General features: G+C 44.1%; 1 protein-coding gene across 2 annotated transcripts in view; it reads right to left on the reverse strand.

The window, feature by feature from the left end:
- LOC131667642 (fringe glycosyltransferase) overlaps positions 1 to 15,920 on the reverse strand; it is a 60,937-nt gene extending 45,017 nt beyond the window's left edge. For both annotated transcript variants that reach the window (XM_058941206.1, XM_058941205.1), the window contains exons 1-4: positions 15,373 to 15,920; positions 14,758 to 15,036; positions 8,822 to 8,870; positions 7,285 to 7,387 (exon numbers count right to left, since the gene is read on the reverse strand). In XM_058941206.1, the coding sequence (XP_058797189.1) occupies positions 7,285 to 7,387; positions 8,822 to 8,870; positions 14,758 to 15,036; positions 15,373 to 15,621 (680 nt within the window). In that variant the 5' untranslated portion in view covers positions 15,622 to 15,920. The remainder of the gene's footprint in view (positions 1 to 7,284; positions 7,388 to 8,821; positions 8,871 to 14,757; positions 15,037 to 15,372) is intronic.
- Positions 15,921 to 19,276: the final 3,356 nt, after the last annotated feature.

The raw sequence follows: 19,276 nt of genomic DNA on the forward strand, positions 1-19,276 counted from the left end.
TTGGCAAGGGGGAGAGAAGAGAGAATCGCGGTGTGTTCAGGTGCGCACGAAGGCCGATTCATATGCGGGCTGCTTCGAATACATTTGTAAGAGGCTCCACTTGAATTTCATGAAAAGTAAAACAAAGTGAAGACTGCTGCGTTTTTTTTTTTGTTTTTTTTTTTGTTTTTTTTCTCTTCTCATTTTTGTACAGTCGAAGGGAGAGATTTTAAAGTTTCAAAGCGCTCAGCGCCCCTTCATTGGATTTCTTACATTTTCGAGCACTCAACCTTGTATTTCATGTACATATGTATGTACATGTCCTGTCTTTGTCCTGTAACTCTTCCACCTGACTTATCAATATATGCTTGCTTACGCTTTTTGCAGCTTGTCGATTTGCCACTCCACAAGTTAAATGGATATTTCAGGCATAAAACGTACCACAAAAATACATCAGCGCGCGCGCGATCCGAAATTGTACAGAAGAAAAGAAATGCTGAGCATGGTTTCCGTGACAAGATGTCAACGTAAAACGCTCTCTCCCTCTGCCTTTTCATTTTCGCATTTGCGGGCGGCGCGTACAGTGACTAATCATATGGCCGCGTGCGCACCAGAACGCATGAATAAAGACGCCTTGCGTTTTTGCCTCGCGAAGGAAAAAAAAAAGTTCCCTTCTTTTTTCATGACCCACTCGGGGCTTTCGCTCTCTGCGAGCATCAAAGAGACACACAGCAGCAGCAAAAGCAGCAAAAGCAGCACAAGCAGCACTCAAAAAATGGAAAGGCTAAAAAACAAATTAGGAGGTTGCTGCTACTGCTGAGAGGAATAAAAGGGGACCACAAGCGAGGGTTGCGCTCTCGGATATAAGAAAGAAAAGGCTAAGTGAATTTGAAGAAAGTAAAGCCTGACATCGGGCATACGAAGCAGTTAATGGAAGAAAAAATCTCGCGTAAGTTTGATATTAGCAAAGGAACGTCACGCTAATTACCGATCGGTGCGGATGCGCGCGCGCAAGCGTAATTATACACAGGCGGCGCACAGACGCACAATCCTGTCTATCGCGGAGAGTCGAACGAAGGAAAGAGAGGAAAGACATTAAAGAGCAGCGAGCAAAACAACACGTATATATAGTAGAGAGACAGAGCGAGGGAGTCTCGACGAAGGAGAGAGACTCAATAAGCAATGAAGATGACTTGGGCAAAAGGAAGAAGCAGCGTAGAGACAGAGTCCGAGACAGCGAAAAGGGAACGAAGGGCAAGTCCGCACAGTGGAGAGAGAGAGAGAGAGAGCTGAAAAAAGGAGCGCGCTCGCGCGTCTTTTGGTCGTCTCTAAACGCTTATTATGCGGCATTACCAGCCCTTCGAATACATAATAGCAGAGTCACGCGACCAGCCAAGTAAGTTTTTTCTCTCGACGACGACGGCGACCAAGTAATTAAAGCAGTGGCGTGTACCCGTCGGAAAGCTGAAAATCGCTGCGTGCTTTCGACCACGGCTGATGTCGCCTAACTTTCGCGCTGATTCGATCGAGCGTAAGCTATTTATTAATTCGCTGCTGCGCGTCAATGAATGCCAACTGGACGATTCGCGTACTCGATAACTCCCGACTAATTCATCCGATCGTTTAATTTCAACTTCACATTTCGCACGAATCAAGCGCAGAAGTGTAAAACCTGAAGGAACATAGCGTTCAGGGAGCATTACAAATGAAAGATGCCCGAGACAACAAAAGCCCACAAATAGAGAAACACACGGAAGCGCCAACTCCGCGAACCAGAGTCATTAATAACGCGCCTTATCGCGTCGCAGGTGGACCGTCCTCCTCTTTAACTCCCATTATAATAAGCAATAAATATTCGCGAACCAAAAGAACTAGGCTTTATTCCATGGATTCGAGCGCTTATTACATTGCGAAAAATTTATCTTCTCTCTCGCGGCAACCAACATAAACTTTCTTTTTTTTAACGCCAGAAAACTCATCGTTACGAATTATAGTACGCAGGTTTTCCTGTGCTATTGACCGAAGCGATCGGTGTTTGATTCACGCCTGCTTTTTGTTCTCTAAGTGATCCACGCGTTTGGATTCAAGAGATTGTAATCGTGCCCGATGCTTAGATGATTTGCGAGTCTCATTTGCATCGGAAACTTTTGAATAACCGTGTGCCTGTACGTGGGTTCGGGCTGTGTGTCGGGACATTCATACGACCAATTTTCAATATTGTCAATGTTAGCGGATTTTCTTCCTCGACGAGTTTCATTTCTTTATTAAGCCACACTCTCCGAGCGTCCATACAGGCATGATACGCGAGGACAGGTATATCAAATGCCACTCTCAGCTGGCATCAGCGTAACATAATTTCGGGGAGAGCTTTTCCAAGTACCGAGCAGGCGCGTGTTGCGATAAAGTGTCTTGGGCAATATGACATTCAGAGCTGCTCGAAATATATGGCACTTGTTCCCGCGCGCCAACACTGCCAGATGCTTCCACTCTCTCTTGTAAGTTCATCGACTTTTTTCGTCATTGAACGTCAGGCTGCAGCTGTATCGACGCTGCGCCGATCAGAGTACATCAGTCTTGGAAAAATCGTTTGTGCCAGACTACGAAAAAACGAAAAAACGAAAAAACGAAATAACGACGAGCTGGAAATAAATTAAAAAACGAAATTCATCTCCGCCTGAAAATATCCCTGAAAATATAAAATATCCTCTTTCGGCCGCCTAAACCACCTGAAAAAGGCGCCCATCTCTCTCGCTAAATTCCAAGCAAGGCCCCCCGAGAAGAAGAAGAAGAAGAAGAAGAAGAAGAAGAAGAAGAAGAAGCTGCAACAGCAGTAGCAGCATCGCCAAAGGAAGATCGAATTCGCTCGCTACGGAAAGAGGAGACGCACGCGCCCGCATTCTTAAATGCGAGGACGACGCGCGAGATGAATACTCAACGAGTTTCGGCGTGCGCGAGCTGCCGTGTGTGCGCTCCAAGCTCTCTTGCAGATTGAATCGTCCTGTGCAACGAGGACGAGAAACGGCTTCAGCACGCTGCAATCGTCTGCTAAGCAGTGCGCTTACTGGCTTCTTAGCCCGCCTCGTGATTAGCTTTCCTCTACTACTGCGCGCTGCTCCTGCTTTTCAACTGACGCAAGCGTTCCGCAAATTGGCCCACCCTGCCAATTGATTTCTATCCACAATTGTCGTACGAGCTTTTTTCACTCTCCTTCCTCTTTTGTTTTTCGCAAGCTTCCACGCGTTGCCCTCGGCTCGCCATTTTCGATTCTCCTTGCTCCCTCCCATCTACTGCCACTTACTCGTCTATCCAACTGCTGGCTGTTTACTCTGTCTCCCTCATTCTACTATACTCCGCTTTTGTGCGCGCAACCTGCCGCGTTATGTGCTTTCTCTCGTTGCGTCTTTCTCTCCTCCAAGAAACCTCGTATATGCGCGCATTGTGCGTGCTTTCACAAAAGGACTGAAAGCAGACGCGAGACTCGTCTTCAAAATTGCAAAAAAAGTCATTTACAATACTTTGTGCTTCCGTGCAACGTTCTTCCTGCTTGCTTGCAGCCTGTCGTAATATTAGATTCGTAAGGATGCATGACGGAAAGATTGGCTTTTTTAAATGTTTGAACGAAGCTAATCATATAGTTTGTTTGCACGGAGCTGCTGTTTTCTCATCAAATATTGACATTCGAGTGTTCAAAAAAAAAAAAAAAAGTTCGAGACAGTTACGTTATCGGAATAAGAGTTCCAATGAAAACTCTGCACTGTATTTCTACCTGTCATACATATATCGCGATATTGAATCTAAATATTGACCGTTGCTCGCTCTTCTCAAGGCTATCTGTAGGATCGTCAAATAATTTTATTTTTTCGAAATAAATGACGATACTTGGATACAATATATGAAACGCTTTCAAGACAGGCCAAAATATGTACAAGACACTTTTGAGTGGCAAAAGGCAAACTCGAGTTGATAGGGGGCAAAAATGAAAAAAGAGAAATCGAGGCCAATCGATCAGTGAGAAAGCACCTCGAGTGCGTTCGCAGATAACAATCTTCCCTTTTTTTCTCAACGGTCATCGTGGCAAAAGTGAAAATCGCAGTTGCCGTTGGCTTGCCTCGAGGACGAATATACAATAGAAAAAGTGGAAGGTGATGAAAAAAAGCATCTCTCTAATCTCGGCTACAGTCCATCCTAGAACGTTAAACGGTGAGCGCCGCCGAATGTCAATTACGATCGAGGTCTCGATTATATTAATGCGTCCGTATGTTTACGGACAAATTGAATTATCGTCGAGCGTCGATTACGCGAGTCTAGGCTCGTATCATCGTCTATCATCGCTAGTGACTTTTACTAAAAATACGCCGAGTGGTCAGTGTCGTTCGTGTCATCATTTATTGCATTGAGTTGATACACTTGGCATCGAATTTTACACCTACGCCGATCCTCATATAACTGATACACTTCTCCACTCACGGGAGCATTGAACGTGTCTTAATACTAAAAATATATCTGTACTGGATAACATAGCACTGGAAATTTTTCAATTTTTCAATTCAATTTTTCAATACATCCATTCTATTTATTAATATAGCTTAGAATATTTATACACAAGAAAATGAAATCCAAGCAATGCTGCATTCAGACTACAGTATTTTAGTTCTACTCGTGAAATTGAAATTATTCACAAGATCAATTTTAACAAAAACCTTGTGAATTTTATGATTAAGAATCGATTGAATATACTAAATAAACATGTTGACATCATTGACAAGTTTATTTCCAATTAAAACAAGCATCGATATTCCAATGAATTGTCGACTGACGATTCTCGCGAAAGATTCAAATAATTGATTAGACGAGTTTTAGTCGATCAGCCCTGAATGTCCTGCTGAATAGTTGATCGAAGCCTTTGCTAATTCCATTTTAACTACAAATCTGAGACACGCTAGAAAAACATATATATAGAGTGCGTCTCGAGTGGCATAATCAGAATCATCAAGAATTTCGAGGGTACGGCAAACACGCATATATACACACAGAGACGACCGAGAGTTAATTTTATGTAAAATTCAGTAGCGGTGGCGACAATTTACTCACGCACTCGTTCGTTTACATCGTTTTGCGTCACGTTCGTCGTTCTGCTGCTGCTGTACTTAACGGAAGGCAAACACGCACGTCGCCAGGTACTCAAGTGCCTCGACGGAGTTAGACACTTTGCTTTTAACTCTCTTTCTCTCTCTTTCTCTTTCGCTGCACTTAACTCTCGACCATCATGATCCAGCACAAATCCACGCATCCAGATTTTAGCTTTTAAGCGAAGAAAAATTTGCTCATCTACGTTTTCCAATTAAATTTTACGCTGTCTCAATTAGCAAAAAATGTAGCAGTCATGTTCTCGTATAAAGTTGGAAAGTTTATCTGGACCTGTCTTCCGATGCTGACACGAGAGCGAATCACACCACGCATATAGGTATCGAATGTCTTGGAGGTGAGATGGAATCATCTTTATAAAATAAAAATAAAACCTGGACTCGACCTTCTAAAGTTAATCCGTGTTAATAGATTCTAATTTATGAATTAAGAATCGTCCAGTCTGTATACAGAAATTCCATATAATATCTGAAAATGTCTCTGCAGGGAGGCGTACGAAAACCTCTGAATCGGAATGTTTCTTTCTTTCAAAGTTATATCTTCTAACTGCAAAGTGTTAAAATAAGCACGCGGATACAGACGTTTAAATTGAAGACGTGACGTAGAAAAAAAGAAAAAAGAAATTAAGAGCAATTTTCGCGCTGGCTCGATGCTTAATTACAAGAGCCAAACTTGGACTGTTGCGTTTTGGCCATATATAGCGAAAAGCCGCCATACGACGACAGAATCGAGTGTTCGTTAGCGCGGTGCTTGGTTTTCAGACGCGGAAACATATATGATATAAATCGGTTTCACGCCCGTTTCGCGCGGAGATCAACCTGCTCGGAATAAAGAAAAAGAACAAACAAAAAAGAAGCAGGAAAGCAGATCGGCCGCCGACTGAAGGTTGACGCCAATTAAGTGGCTAATTCGCTCATTAACCATCGCGCTCGTCTCTTCTTGTGCTTGGAAATGAGAAGAAAGAAACGAAACAAGAAATTCCGACTGTCTCGAATTTTTATGGTGGTATCTCACGCGATGCACGCGAGGTAAAAACATAACGATGCGCCTCTTTTTCTCGCTGATATCGCCTTTGGAAATATATGTGGGGGCGCTCCTCCGCGAGCATTTCGAATGAGGCGTTTGGGGAACTCGGTCTATTAAGCGGGCCGCAAGATAATATATGAATAATAAAAAAGAAAACAACATCGCACCTTGTGAATCTTTCGTCGATGCGCTGCGTCTGCTGATCTGAAACTCTCGAAAAAATGGCGCGTCGATTGATATACGGAGGACATTCCAAACTATATGCGACGTGTCAGTTTATGCTGATAACGTCCGAGTTTTAAGTGCAAACGTGTGTTCATTTTACCTACAAAATTCTCCTAGATTTCCATCAGAATTCCTAATTAGTTCTAGACTCTTGACTCTACCGCCATTGCAAATATGCGCAATGCTACGCTGACGAGCATTCCGATTTTACGTATTCGTCGCAGAGCGATGTCGGCTGCTTTTATCATATCAACGCGAGGAGCTGCCGAGATCAACAATCAGTCAGTGTTCCACATGTAGATTTATTTACGACGGTAAATAAAATAAAGCCTGATGATGATGCGACAGAGAAAAAAAAACAAAAAAACAAGCTGATTAATGAACCTCATCACGTAGCAGATCCAGATGACAGCTCCGCTATAATAAATTTGCTAGAACGGCTGAGATAGTAAAACTTTTATGAAACTTTGTCGAAAGCATGAATTTGAAAATAGCAAGAAAAGTGGGAGTTAATTGCGACGGCTAGTTGGATGTGCGGACGCCTCGTAATTTAGACACATAAGAAGCACACAGTCTTGAAAGATTCCGTTGGGGAACGTGCACACGACTGGTCTCTCTATTTTTAAGACCGAACAAAAAGGACAAATCGACGGTCAAGGTAACAAAATATCATAAATTGCAGCTCTTTCGCTTCGATCGTCCGTAAAAAAAGAGAAAGAGTCTCTCTTTTTATTTGGCCAGTTTGAAATTCCGCGTGTGACCGTAAACCAAACGATCGTGCCCCGCAAATGGCCATTAATATTCATAGAGTGAAGAGATCAGGCAGCGTAAAGCGGTGGAGCTATTAGCGCACGACTCTTTGAATAAAAAAAAAAGAAAGAGATGAACGAATCGCTGTGCATTACTCACTTTCTGCCGCTCTCCAGGAACTTGTCGAACTCTACGGACATTTTGCAACAGAGGGCCCGACGGTTGTGCGAAGACGAACACTTGGTATTGATCATGTGACCATCTGCAAAAAGCAAGCGATAAAGAAATATTAATATTCTCACCTTGTTTATATTCCCTTTCAGAAATTTACCCCTACGGAAGATTTCTATCGGGTGCAAATCGTTGGAATAGACGGCCAGCCAAGATTAAATCGTCGTATGACTTAATTATGCTTTATGGGCATAACAGCTTTTTCGACTTAAAAGCTTTTCCTGGTTCGTTCTTTTCTCTCCACACATAAACCTAACTGTTTCTAATCCCCGTCGCATATTTCATATATTCTCAGGCAAAGGCCACGCAATGCAGACAATTTAACCATTGACAATTCTTTAACGAAAAATTTCCATTTCTCACCGAAACTAACAAGCAAGCGAATCTATTTAGAAGAGACACGGGCCATAGTGTCATGTCATGACGAAATCATCTCAACAGATATCTTAGGAGGCTTATGGAACCCTGGGCTGACTAGCCACTCTCTTCGGCAATGCGCGGACACGATGTCTACTTGAGTTGCTACGCAGTCGGTAGATCGATTACTCGGGATTTCCCTCTGAACCTGGCGCAGTGGTAATCTATTTAATCAACTTGATTTAATTTGATAAGTTTTACACCACAATAGCTCGCACGCGCGACAACCGCAATTACCATTGCCGTACACCGAAATAACGAATCTTCTCCCTTCCGTCCGTGAAACGGCGCTCGGCGACGAGCAATTAATTACGCAAGCGGGTTAATAGCCTCGTCACCTCTTTGCTGCAGTAGCACGGCCTAATTAATTAATTCGCGTTGCGACTACTAGATCGACCTTCCCCGCTCATTATAAGCACCAGGTGCACTCTGACTTCAAAACTAGAACTCACTCGTGTTAAACAGACCATTTGATTAAACGAGACGCCAGAATACACATGACGTGACGCCAGAATACACATCGCGTGTAATTCGACAAAATAGTGGCTCATCGGGCTCATGTATTTACGCGCGAGAAGAAATTGATTGCTTATTCCGACGCAACGTTCAACACCTCTTTCTCGCGCAATATGATGAAAACACATAGCAGCTGGCTAAAGTGCCAGGTAAATTACGCGAGGACGAGTGCAAAGGTAATCTTGGAAGAGATGAGCAATGGACGATACAAGTCATGCATAATGTGCCAAGCTGCTCTCTCCCTTTTTTTGGCCTAAGGCCTTTTTTGAAGAGCTATTACAGAGTCGGGTCAAATGTCGGATGCAGACAGGCAGCAGCTACAGCCTCGAGGCTCGCGTGCTCTTTCATTTTTTATCTCTTGCACGCTACCTTCTGCCTGCGCCGAGTCGGTCTTTTAAACTCTCGGCGAGATTTTCGCTTCGCACGCGCGGATCGATGTCAGTGTGTCGTCGTCGTCTTCCGCGGGTCTAAGCATTTTGCCAGTTTTTTTTTCTTTAGTGCTTCCATTTCAAGAATTGATGACAATACTCACTCGTTTGATTTTGGTAGTAGGGATCGTCCCTGTCCGTGAAAAACCACGTCTGTAACAAAAGAATAAATTACCATTAATTTGTCATGCCTTCAGAAAGATACGATTGCTTTCTAGCAAAACAGATATCGCATTTTTTCATATCACGCGGCATGCGATTTATGAGCGCACAGAATTTGGCTCTTTGTGTCGTTCGGAAAGAGTTCAACGCCATGTGGCTTGCTACTATAAAGTAAGGGAGCCATCAGACTCTATTTTTAGAATGCTGCCGAGCAGTTAAGAAATTTCGACTGAGCCAAGGAGAAAGACTTATTACTGGCGCCTTGATCATTTATCAAAATCATCAAGAGAGAACAATAATTTAACTCTCGAGAAGTAATCCTGGATTTAATCCGGTTTAATCTCATTTTCAATATCATTCAATTCATCGTTCTAAATCAGCTTCCAAATTGTAACTCGATTCATCCGCTTATCGATCACAAGTTTATTTTTTACACGCAACATCGCTGACATCGGCTCTCTATATTTCAACAGAAAAGCCGCACGAGAAAAAACGAAAAAACAAAGTGCAACAAAAGTAGGACAGTCGAGAGCGAGATTGCACGTGATCAAATAATCCGTTGATTTATAAAGTAGAATACCTATTTGACTAGAGCAGGTCACTGTCCTCCGCGCATGCTTTTGACGCACTGCACCCATTGCAGCTCGTCTACTTTAGCATTCAGTTCACAAAAGTCATAAATTCAAAAAATAAATTCATACTCTCTCGTTTATCTGACGAAAGAGAATGAAGGATGTGTGATTTGAAAAATGAAAATGCGTGCTTTGTGCCAATATCATTCTGTCGAGTGCTCGGCTAGATTTGGTTTGAAATGTGTTTGAAATGTGTTTGAAAGCGGCGAAGGACAACGGAAGCCTATTCTCCAAAAATAGCTTCGTTCAAACTCCAACGCCCTCAGCAGCGCAGAAAGAGTTGCCCTTCGATCCGTGGTTGTCACCTCGGCAACGATTCACGCTCGCGCCACGCCAACGACGTAAACGAGCCCGAGTACTCGTTCTTTTTCACGCACACGCACGCGCACGACTCGAGCGAGCAGGTGTAGCGTGCAGCTGAGGAATCCACGAATTAAAACGTCGCGGCCGTACGATAAAGTACGCGACTGCACAAAACGTCTTCGGCACGGCGGCGGTTCGATCGGCAATGTAGGCAAAATTGAGAGCGGAGAAGGAGAAAAAAATTGTAGCTGGGTGAACGACCGCGCCCTGTGTGCAGGTGCCACGGCTGCCGCTATCCTTTTTATCGATCCTCCCCGAACGCCGACGACATCGAAACCTCATTGTGCCTGCTCGGCTATCTGGTGCAGATGAAACTCTTATTTGATATGCAAATTTCAGAGCGAGCGAGCGAGCCAGCACGAGGAATTTTTATACGAGAGCCTGCTTCAATCCTTTTAATTGAAGCTTTTGTCGTCTAACGTTCTAAATGTTATCGTCGCAGCAAATGTGCGCGGAGATATAGCTGCGTGTACGAAGTTTGTAAACGCGGATGGAATCTCTCACGTGAAACGAGATTACAGTGTTACATTACGCAGATTTGAATATGCAGAATGCAGAGCGCAATATTTATTTATCAAAGGTAACCTGGAATTCATATTTATGTGCTCTTTTCAACGTAGAACATCCGCCAAATAAAATGCAAAACGAGCAGTTGTCCGGTGTTAAAAACAACCGAGCGAACGTAGCACGAGGCACGTCGTAGAAATGAAGACGAAAAAAGAAGAAGCCAACTCACCAAATAGGCGGCAGAATGCAGCGTGTCGCAAAAAGACAAGTGGCAGCAAGTGAAAAGAAAGTGTGAAGAATCCGATAGTAGATATGAGATAGTGCGAGCTTGGAAATAAAGCAAGATCGAGGGGGTCAATCTCGCGCGAGGAAGCTAGATGCTGATACGAGCGTTCGAGGAACGAAAGCGAGAGCGCTAACGAGACAAGAGAGACAGAGACAGAAGAATCTGATCTCTCGCGCGGCACACGATTAATGGGTTTAATTGCGAAACACGCGCGCTCATACGTAGCCTCCTTCTTTCACGCGCATGGCATTTGAATCGACTTGATTACTCTTTCCACATTTCCTTTACTTCTACGGTACGGACGGAGTGCCGAGTGCCCGAAAAGCCGAGGATTATCGAACTTGCGTATAGAAAACGCACCGTAGTAAGCGTGCAAATTACAATTTGCGGGAGCAATATTAAATAAAGTTCCGAGAGCATTGCTGCTCATGGGCAATATTAACGAAATTTCAATCATGCAAATTTTCTAATTATATTTCGCCCAAGAAATTACATAGATTTATTTTGAATTTGCGTAAGGCATATTCAAAGGATTCGAAAAAAATAAATCATTCCATACTTATTCTACTTGATTTTAAATTGACTGAGCTCAAGCAATCGGTATATAAAATTTTCAAGTACGATAGACACGATAGAGGAGCAAGCACATGTTACAAGTAAGAAAAGTGAAAAGCCTGTATCAGTACTGTATAGGTCAATCGTGTGCTATGCAGGCGGTAGAAAGAAACGAGTTTCTCCTGTTGGACGAGTAGTAGCGTCAAGTTGTTCCTCCGAAAGAAAGAGAGCAAAAAAAGAAAAAAGACATACACCCTTTGTCCCGAAAAAAGGGAGCGAGCGAAAATAAGGGATCAAATAAAGCAAAGGTAATTGACCAATTATCGCGGCGCAGTCGAGGCCTCGTGAAAATTGCCAGTGGCCTGGGCGATCGAATTTGGCCAAAAAGCCCGAGAGTCGATAGTCACTGCGAAGATAATAGCGCTAGTGTGTTGGTGTGTGTGTGCTCAACCAACAGCACTTTCTTTCCGAGTCGCGCACTGTGTTTCGTTATGGCTATGGCTGTGGGCTTGCGTGCTGCACACACGCACGCGCGCGCGCGCTCGGTGCGCTGTTTACATCACCGCGGCCACTGTTTCGTGATTTACAATTCGAGAGCATAATAACAGAACGTTGAACACAGTTTTTTTACACCTCTCGCGGACAAAAGCCAAAAAATCAATACAATCATGCAGCAATCGCAGCCCCCTGCAAGCTTCATTTCGACCAAATTACAAAAATTGATTTCAAAATGAAATTATTCGAAATGTTAGGGTATGCCTTTATCGCTTGGCAGCAGTCGCGAGCCAATTCCGCACGATGACTTTGGAGAAGTCGTGTAGAGAGCTCGATTTAGCCTCCGTCGTCGATTTTCAAGATGACTTTTAGGATTTCTTCCGTCCTGTTCAAAGCGGATTCGCGTTTCTCTTCTTTCTCCTTCCACGCAATAGGAAATAGCAGTCTCGTGACAAAAAAAAAACTTTGCTTTCAATGCAAGTCTCTGAACTTTTCTAAGAGTTTTAAAAGACCTTCGCGGACCGAAGGTAGTTTTTCCGAGATATGAAATTACACAATGCTGCACAAACAGAAATCTGATGCGATTATGACGAAGGTGGCGAACGAAATAACAAACAACCGCGTATCGATAAAAATCGCGTTGTGCCGGTACAAAGCCCAACACCTCCCTCTTCCTCTGTTGTTCGATTGAGAAAGTCTCTCTCTCTCTCGATTGGTAGCTTCCCCTCAATTTCGCCTTGGCGTAAGGCAAAACCTCTGATTACAGCAGGCGATCTTGGTACCTCTCTCTCTCTCTTTCTCCCGCTCTCTTCTGCGCCGCTGCGCATTCAATTTTCGCTCTCGGTGCAGCGCGCGCGCATCGCTTAATTATCGGCAGAGAGTACTGTATAGCGAAGGGGGCAACAACAAAAATCGCGCGCGCGGCTTGAGCGTCATTTCGAGAGTTCGCTCGCGCTCGCGCGCAAAGAGGAAAACGAGTGAGAGAGGTCGAAGGTAAAAAGCCGTGAGATCTTCCCACGAGACTGACTTCTTCTTGTTATTCGCGGTCCGTTTGAGACTTTGATGGATTGGAAATAAAATTTGCTTTCGCAGAGACGATCGTCTGATCGAGCATGCCACAGCCTTAGCTGCTTGACAGTTGCGTGGGTCCACCACAAGTTTCGCAGCGATATTAAGCCAATTCCTACACAGTCCGTGTCAACCATCTCGATACGAGATCGCAAAAAATAACTCGTGTGCGACCACGATCCCAGACAATAAAAGCAATCCGAAAAAGAAAGAAAAGTGTAGCTAAAAACAGAAGGAAAGAAAAGTGCGGCTAACCGAGGTAGCCAAGCGCAAGCGGACATGAGCGCTGGAAAGCCATTTCCCGCCTGGAGCGCGAGAGCGGTGAGAGGAGCTGAACGAAGAAAGCTCGGCGTCACGTCCGTTACATCCGGACTGCTCTTCCGCGTTGGAGCTCGTATCAGCTCGTTATCATCGGTCTCCGGGGGTCCCCTTGACACCTCCGTATAACTCGTGCCCCCACGCTGATGCTCGATTGGCCGACAGTGCGCGCAATTAGCCGCTATGCCCGATACCGATCGCCAACCCACGCCGCGTGCATGCACCACACGCATCACCAATCTCGCTCTGTCTTTGCGCGGTGAAAGGATGCGCGCGTGCAGTGCCAGTCGTGCCGTAACCGACACGTGTCGACGCACTCGACAGCGAAGTAAGGTCGGAAAGGTGCCGCTAGAGAAGAGACCGCGCAAATCCTAACCCGTACCTTATCGATCCGAAGTAGTCAAAGTTGAAATTGGTCAGGCGCAAGCTTCAGTGAGTACCAACACAGTCCATTTATTTTTCCATCGAAGATTAACCACAGCGACCGCGATTCGAGCGCTTCGTCGTCGTGCGATCGCAGCTCCTCGATATTTTCCGAGGCAATCATTCCTATCGGGCAAGCTTTCGGCTTGGACAATTCCCAAAAATTCAGTTCGCGGCTGCTACCTCGTGTCGACCCAAGCAAATGTCGATGTAGCAAAATACCCAAGACGCCCAAGACGCCCAAGACGCGGACGAGCGCGCATCGCTTTACACGCTCGCAATTACACGAAGATAGCGAAAAGAGAAAGGGAGGCGAAGGTGGGCATTGTCTACACGCATGCTCGCGCTTTTTCTCACGCGCGCGCGCGCACGCAGAGATTTGCCTGTGTGCGCCTCCTTGCCTTGACGAGCCTCCTCTCGCGGTCCGTACGTGCGTTTCGTGGGAACGCGGAATTTATGCTCGGCGTATAGCTTACTTCCCTTATTTTTGCGGGGCGTAAGCAAGAGCTTCATTAAAAGGTTGCGTTTTTGCGGGCGGCATTGCCAAGTATCATAAAGAGTAAAAAGGTTTAACGTCTGCAAGCCTGCAAGCGCCGCCGACGCCGTGCGAGCTCGTATACCGATCGCCTTCTCTTTCCCTTTCCGCCGCCTGCACCGATGCCAGTCGCATGGCAAAAACTCACTCGCTCTCATTTGCATTTCAGTGGGCTAGTTGAGCCGTACTTTCTTGCTTTTGCCAGGATCAAGCTTGATTTAGCCAACGGAGAGCTTGCGAATGTTGCGTCTTCGACTGTTCGTGCAATTTGTAATTCGTCAATGTCGCCAAGCAAGAGAAGCAAAAGAAAGCCGATAATTCGCGCGGCCAATAAACCGACGATATCTCGAGCACGCTGCCTGTAAACGTATAACGGCTGCGAGAGCTTGGCGCAGTTTGACGTATTATTTCCGGCCTTTCTTCGTTGCCGACTTATATACCCATAGATGTGTGCACATGAGTATTACACCTAGCTCGTGCAAGCTGACTATATAGAGGCATCACGTGTCCGAAAGCCGCGCTACGCAAGGGAAAGGCTAATTTACGAAGGAATCGAAGGCGAATCTGTTGCTGCGCGTGTGCTTCTAACGCGTAACGTTGCGCGGCACCGGCTTTGAAGCTTCAGCCGTACGATGCAGGCAAGGCGCAGATAAGCCGCTTATCCAACTATTTTCGGTATGGCAATCTTGAACGAACCTGATCTTTGGCCAACTGAAACCAGCTGTCGATGATGGCGGGCAGCCTCGAGTGGTGATAGTGTCGCGTAGTCTTCACGCCGATGAAGACGTCGACGAGATCAGTGGAGAACGGGGCCATGGTGGCAGTGGCAACGGACGGCGTGACCGCCGCAGGTTCCTCGACTAAGAGTGTCGAGCGAGCCGCCGGCACCGCGCCGAGTCCCAGCAGACGTGGCATCGGCACCTCCGGCGACGCGTCGCCGCTTATCTCCTCGACGACACCTTGATCCTCCACCCACTGTCAACACGTGTTTAACTGTGAATCGGCTCTGTCGTGGCTGCTTGTCCAACCGAACCTCGCTGTTCATTCGTCAAAGTAACTATTTTCAGAGCGAGGCGTCGGGGAACAAAGACGCGAGCATTTTTCGAACGTAAACAAAGCGCGAAGGACAAAGACAACGAAAGCGATCTGCCGACTGTATGACTGACGCCTGCTCGTATTAAGAGGCACGTTAAGCACGTTAGGCACCTTTTCGGTGACAAGAAAACAACTCGCGTCGCTTATATCATTCGGAAAACGGTATAAATTCGCTTACAGCTGGGCAAACGCGAGTGGCCGATAAAGCCAACATACCTGTCTGGGCGCGACAGCCTGGTAGAGCAGAACGGTAGCGTAGGCGGTGGCGATGAGTAGCACGAGGGCTTGCAGTGCCCGGCGGCCAGGCAGCAACATTTGTCGTTGGCGCATGCCCTGGCCGCCGCCTTCATCCGAGGCGCAGCTACAACAGTCGTCTTCTTCGCCTACTCGTTCTCGCTGGGGGTGCAGTGGCCGTTTATCCTCCCAGGCCCAACCACTGATGCACGTGATTTCGGGCAGGCTCATCGGGACTGGCGCCTAGCAGCTCCAATGCCGGAGCTGCCGACATGTGCTGTCAATCGCACTTTTCTTCACGATGACTGCTTGCGCTGACGTCGCTTTTCTTTTCGTTCGAAACTTTCTGCCGATCACGGTTCGACACTCGCGATCACCTCATTTGCGGCTTCGATTGTCATGTGCAAGCTGTCAACAATTTAAACTGCGTCGTGCGCGCAACGCATGCGCGCTCGACAGTCGCGGGCGGAGACGCAAAGCACAACAACGAACGATAGTCGTGCCGCGCCGACGGACGACCACCGACTGAACTCGCGCGCGCGACCGGCGTAAATACACAGCTGTGCTTGCTGCGGCAGACTTGCTTCTCAGTGGGGTTGCAGCGAACGAGAGAGAGAGAGAGAGAGAGAGAGAGCGCCAGCAGGTGACTTGGTGGGGATCTGCACACACATACACAGTGCGACGACCAAGGCTCATAGGCTTTATATCGCGGAATATCGCGGAACTGTTAGCAGCTCCTTTTTTTACTCTCTCTCCCTCTCTCTCTCAACTTTCCTTGAGGCACCGGTGTGGGTGAAACACGCTGGATGAGTGCCTGCACGTGCCTTCTAATGTCCTAGCTTAGAACGTGTTTTCGACTCTCGCTCGCTGTACGCCTTTGCTGTTATTGTTTGTTCACTAATCCGCACACGCGCAAAACGGGTTTGATTGACTGCCACTGGCAATTATGGTATACAAATAAAAAATCAAATCTTTGACTAAGCTCACTTTTTGATTGTTCATTTTGGCGCATACAATATGTCAACATGGGAACAAACTTTTAGAATAAATTCAATATCGCGCATTGATTGACGTTGTTTCGCTCTCGGATTGGTCAAAAATTTATTTTTGACAAAAAGGAACTGTTACCAAAGATTTACTGCTATAATGCGATATATCTCATCACTTATATATATAAAACATGGCAATGTAATCAATACTTTTTGAAGGAAGTCGAAAGTCTGAAATTTTCTGAATCCTCAATAACTTGCTACATATGATAATATTGATTAATACTTAATTTAAGAGTTCACTTAATTCCCAAAGTTTATCGAAATAGCGCATAATTGATCGAATTACATGCTATATAGTAGCAGATATGAAGAGAAATTTTAATTAAACATTAGAATTATACAAGTTTGAAAACAAAGCTGATTATAATGGATTGCAGATTGCATTAACTCTAAGTTATTGTAAAATAGAAGAGTTGATTGAAATTTCAGAGTGCACCAATCAACATAATTGTTTTATCAAAGACGACTAGTTGTAAGAGGAACAGTATGAAATTTTCAATCCTTGATTTCTCTGCTACTTCGACGGATATTCCTAGATTACTGTATATAAAAATTTCATGTCCAACAAGCGCATTAGGCGCGTTTGTCGATTCATAATTTATTTAACTTTTCATCTTGATTGGAATTTAAAATCAATTATTTGAACTTCGATAGGAGTCTATCGAATAGTATCGTTTAACATTCTTTTCAGCCAAGACGGCAATAATAGAGTTATTATGTACAGAGGACACTTAATCGGTAACGTGGTAGCTTACGCGCGAGTAGCGCCACGGCCGTACAGGGTGGCTATTACGGTGGACGTTGCGTCATCCTCAGCCGCCGTACTGAGCTCGTAACATTCGACGATTATTCATCCTCAACCGCGTTAAACTCGATACAGCGACTTACGGCGAGTCACTCAGTCGTGTTCCGGGCTACCGTGAAAGGCATATATTAGCGAAACGGCTAGTACAAAGGACTCAAAACCAAAGCAATCCGCGCTAACAGCAGTGCAGGTCTGTACCGTTTGGTATTATCAATTTAGGAGAAAATAAAAAGATGGATAACTATAAAATCTGTGGGTAATTGCGTTGCAAGCAACTTCGTTACTGATTGAGTGTCATCTGTATGATAACTCGACCATGGCCTTGCCAAGATTGAAACATTTTTTAAGCACCATAAGCCAGACACAGTACGATTACGGTTGAAGTTACGTTTGCATCGCGGGATTATAAAAGTTTCGACGCTCGCTGCTTCGGGCTTAGACTATCCTGCCCTGCAAACATCCTCCTCAACCGTAATCATGCTTAAGATACATAAATAACTAATATTACCTCGTTTGCAAATTTTATTATTGTTTGTTTTATAAGAAGAAATAAAAGCGCTGTAGCTTATCTATATGAAAAAAGTGGTAATACATTAATAAAATATTTGCGGAACTGTATGTGAGATAAATCAGAAAATCTTTCATATCCGGACTTTCGAAGGAATTTGGTGCGCTGAATCCAAATCTGAACTCAGAATTACTCCATCACCCTCAGTTTTCGAGATATCCTAACCTAAAAGCGTCATAAACTCGTTTTTTTGCTGTTTTCCATCCCCGACAACTTTGTGAAAAAAATGTTTTTTGCAAATTTGACGACGGTATTTTAAAGAATAACTCTTGCCCTTCAAAACGCACTCCTCATTTTTCTAATATCATTTTTTCGACAGAGATATAACACATTAAATGATAAATTTGCATTTAAGCAAAAGTTTAAACAGAGGAATGTTTCGCTGAAAGATAACAGTGATAAACCTTGCAAGGTACAGCATTAGTGGGTTAAAGAACATGGATGTAGTGGTCGGGGGTTATTGCAGAGTACAGGAATCTTGGGTTGAGGTACTTTGGATGTAGCGGGCTAAGGTTATTGCCTATCAGGATAGAGGAGTTCTTTTTTACGGTACTTGGGATATTATTTTTTTTAATGTAGATTATCTTTAAGGGAAACTATACTCTGCTTAAATGACATTTGCAAAAATGCCAATTTATCATACTTTATTGTCATATCTCTGTAAAAAAAATGATATCGAAAAAATGAGTGCATTTTAAAGAGCAAAAATTGCTCTTTAAAGTACAGTCGTCAAAGTTGCAGAAAAATATTTTTTCACAAAGTTACAGGTGTTAAAAAACACCAATAAACATCTTAACTTAACGATTTTAAGTTAAGATATCTCGAAAACTGAGGGTAATGGAGTAATTCCAAGCTCAGATTTTGATTCAGCGCATCAAATTGTGGGTGTAAAAATATGTGGGCCTTTGATAATTTTGCCTTACTATCCTATAATTAATGGTCATTAATCTGGAAGGAAGAAGAACTAGAACATGTAATCGAATATCTAATTAGTTAAGTTCATTTACACGATTATCTCTGGTACGTGAATTGCTTAATATGTTGTATGAAAATGATTCAATATTTTATTCTTAATTTTTCAATTTAATATGTTTTGTATATATTTTTACATTCTAGAATTAAAATAAAAACTCGATGTTTATAATAAAAATTTTTATGCACAACTCGTGTACTTTACATTTTTATAAAAAGTTCGTTGTCCTTGTTCAGGAAACTCATATATTATTAACGCTAATTTTTTCCGTTTAACGTGATATACAAAAGTTGAAATTGATATGGTATAAGCTCACAATTTTTCTACAGTCGGATAATTACTTTATGAGATCAATAAAATCTTACTTCAAAATTTCAATGATAGATATTATTCTCAGTACTACAAGAGACAAAAAGACAAATAGAAGATAAGTTAAAAAATACAAATTTTTGCGGAAATCGAACAGCAACGCAGAAAAACTTTGAACG

The sequence above is a fragment of the Phymastichus coffea genome, unplaced genomic scaffold (assembly GCF_024137745.1).
Source record: "Phymastichus coffea isolate CEN01 unplaced genomic scaffold, Cenicafe_Pcof_1.1 PCOF00069, whole genome shotgun sequence".
Lineage (NCBI taxonomy): Eukaryota > Metazoa > Arthropoda > Insecta > Hymenoptera > Eulophidae > Phymastichus > Phymastichus coffea.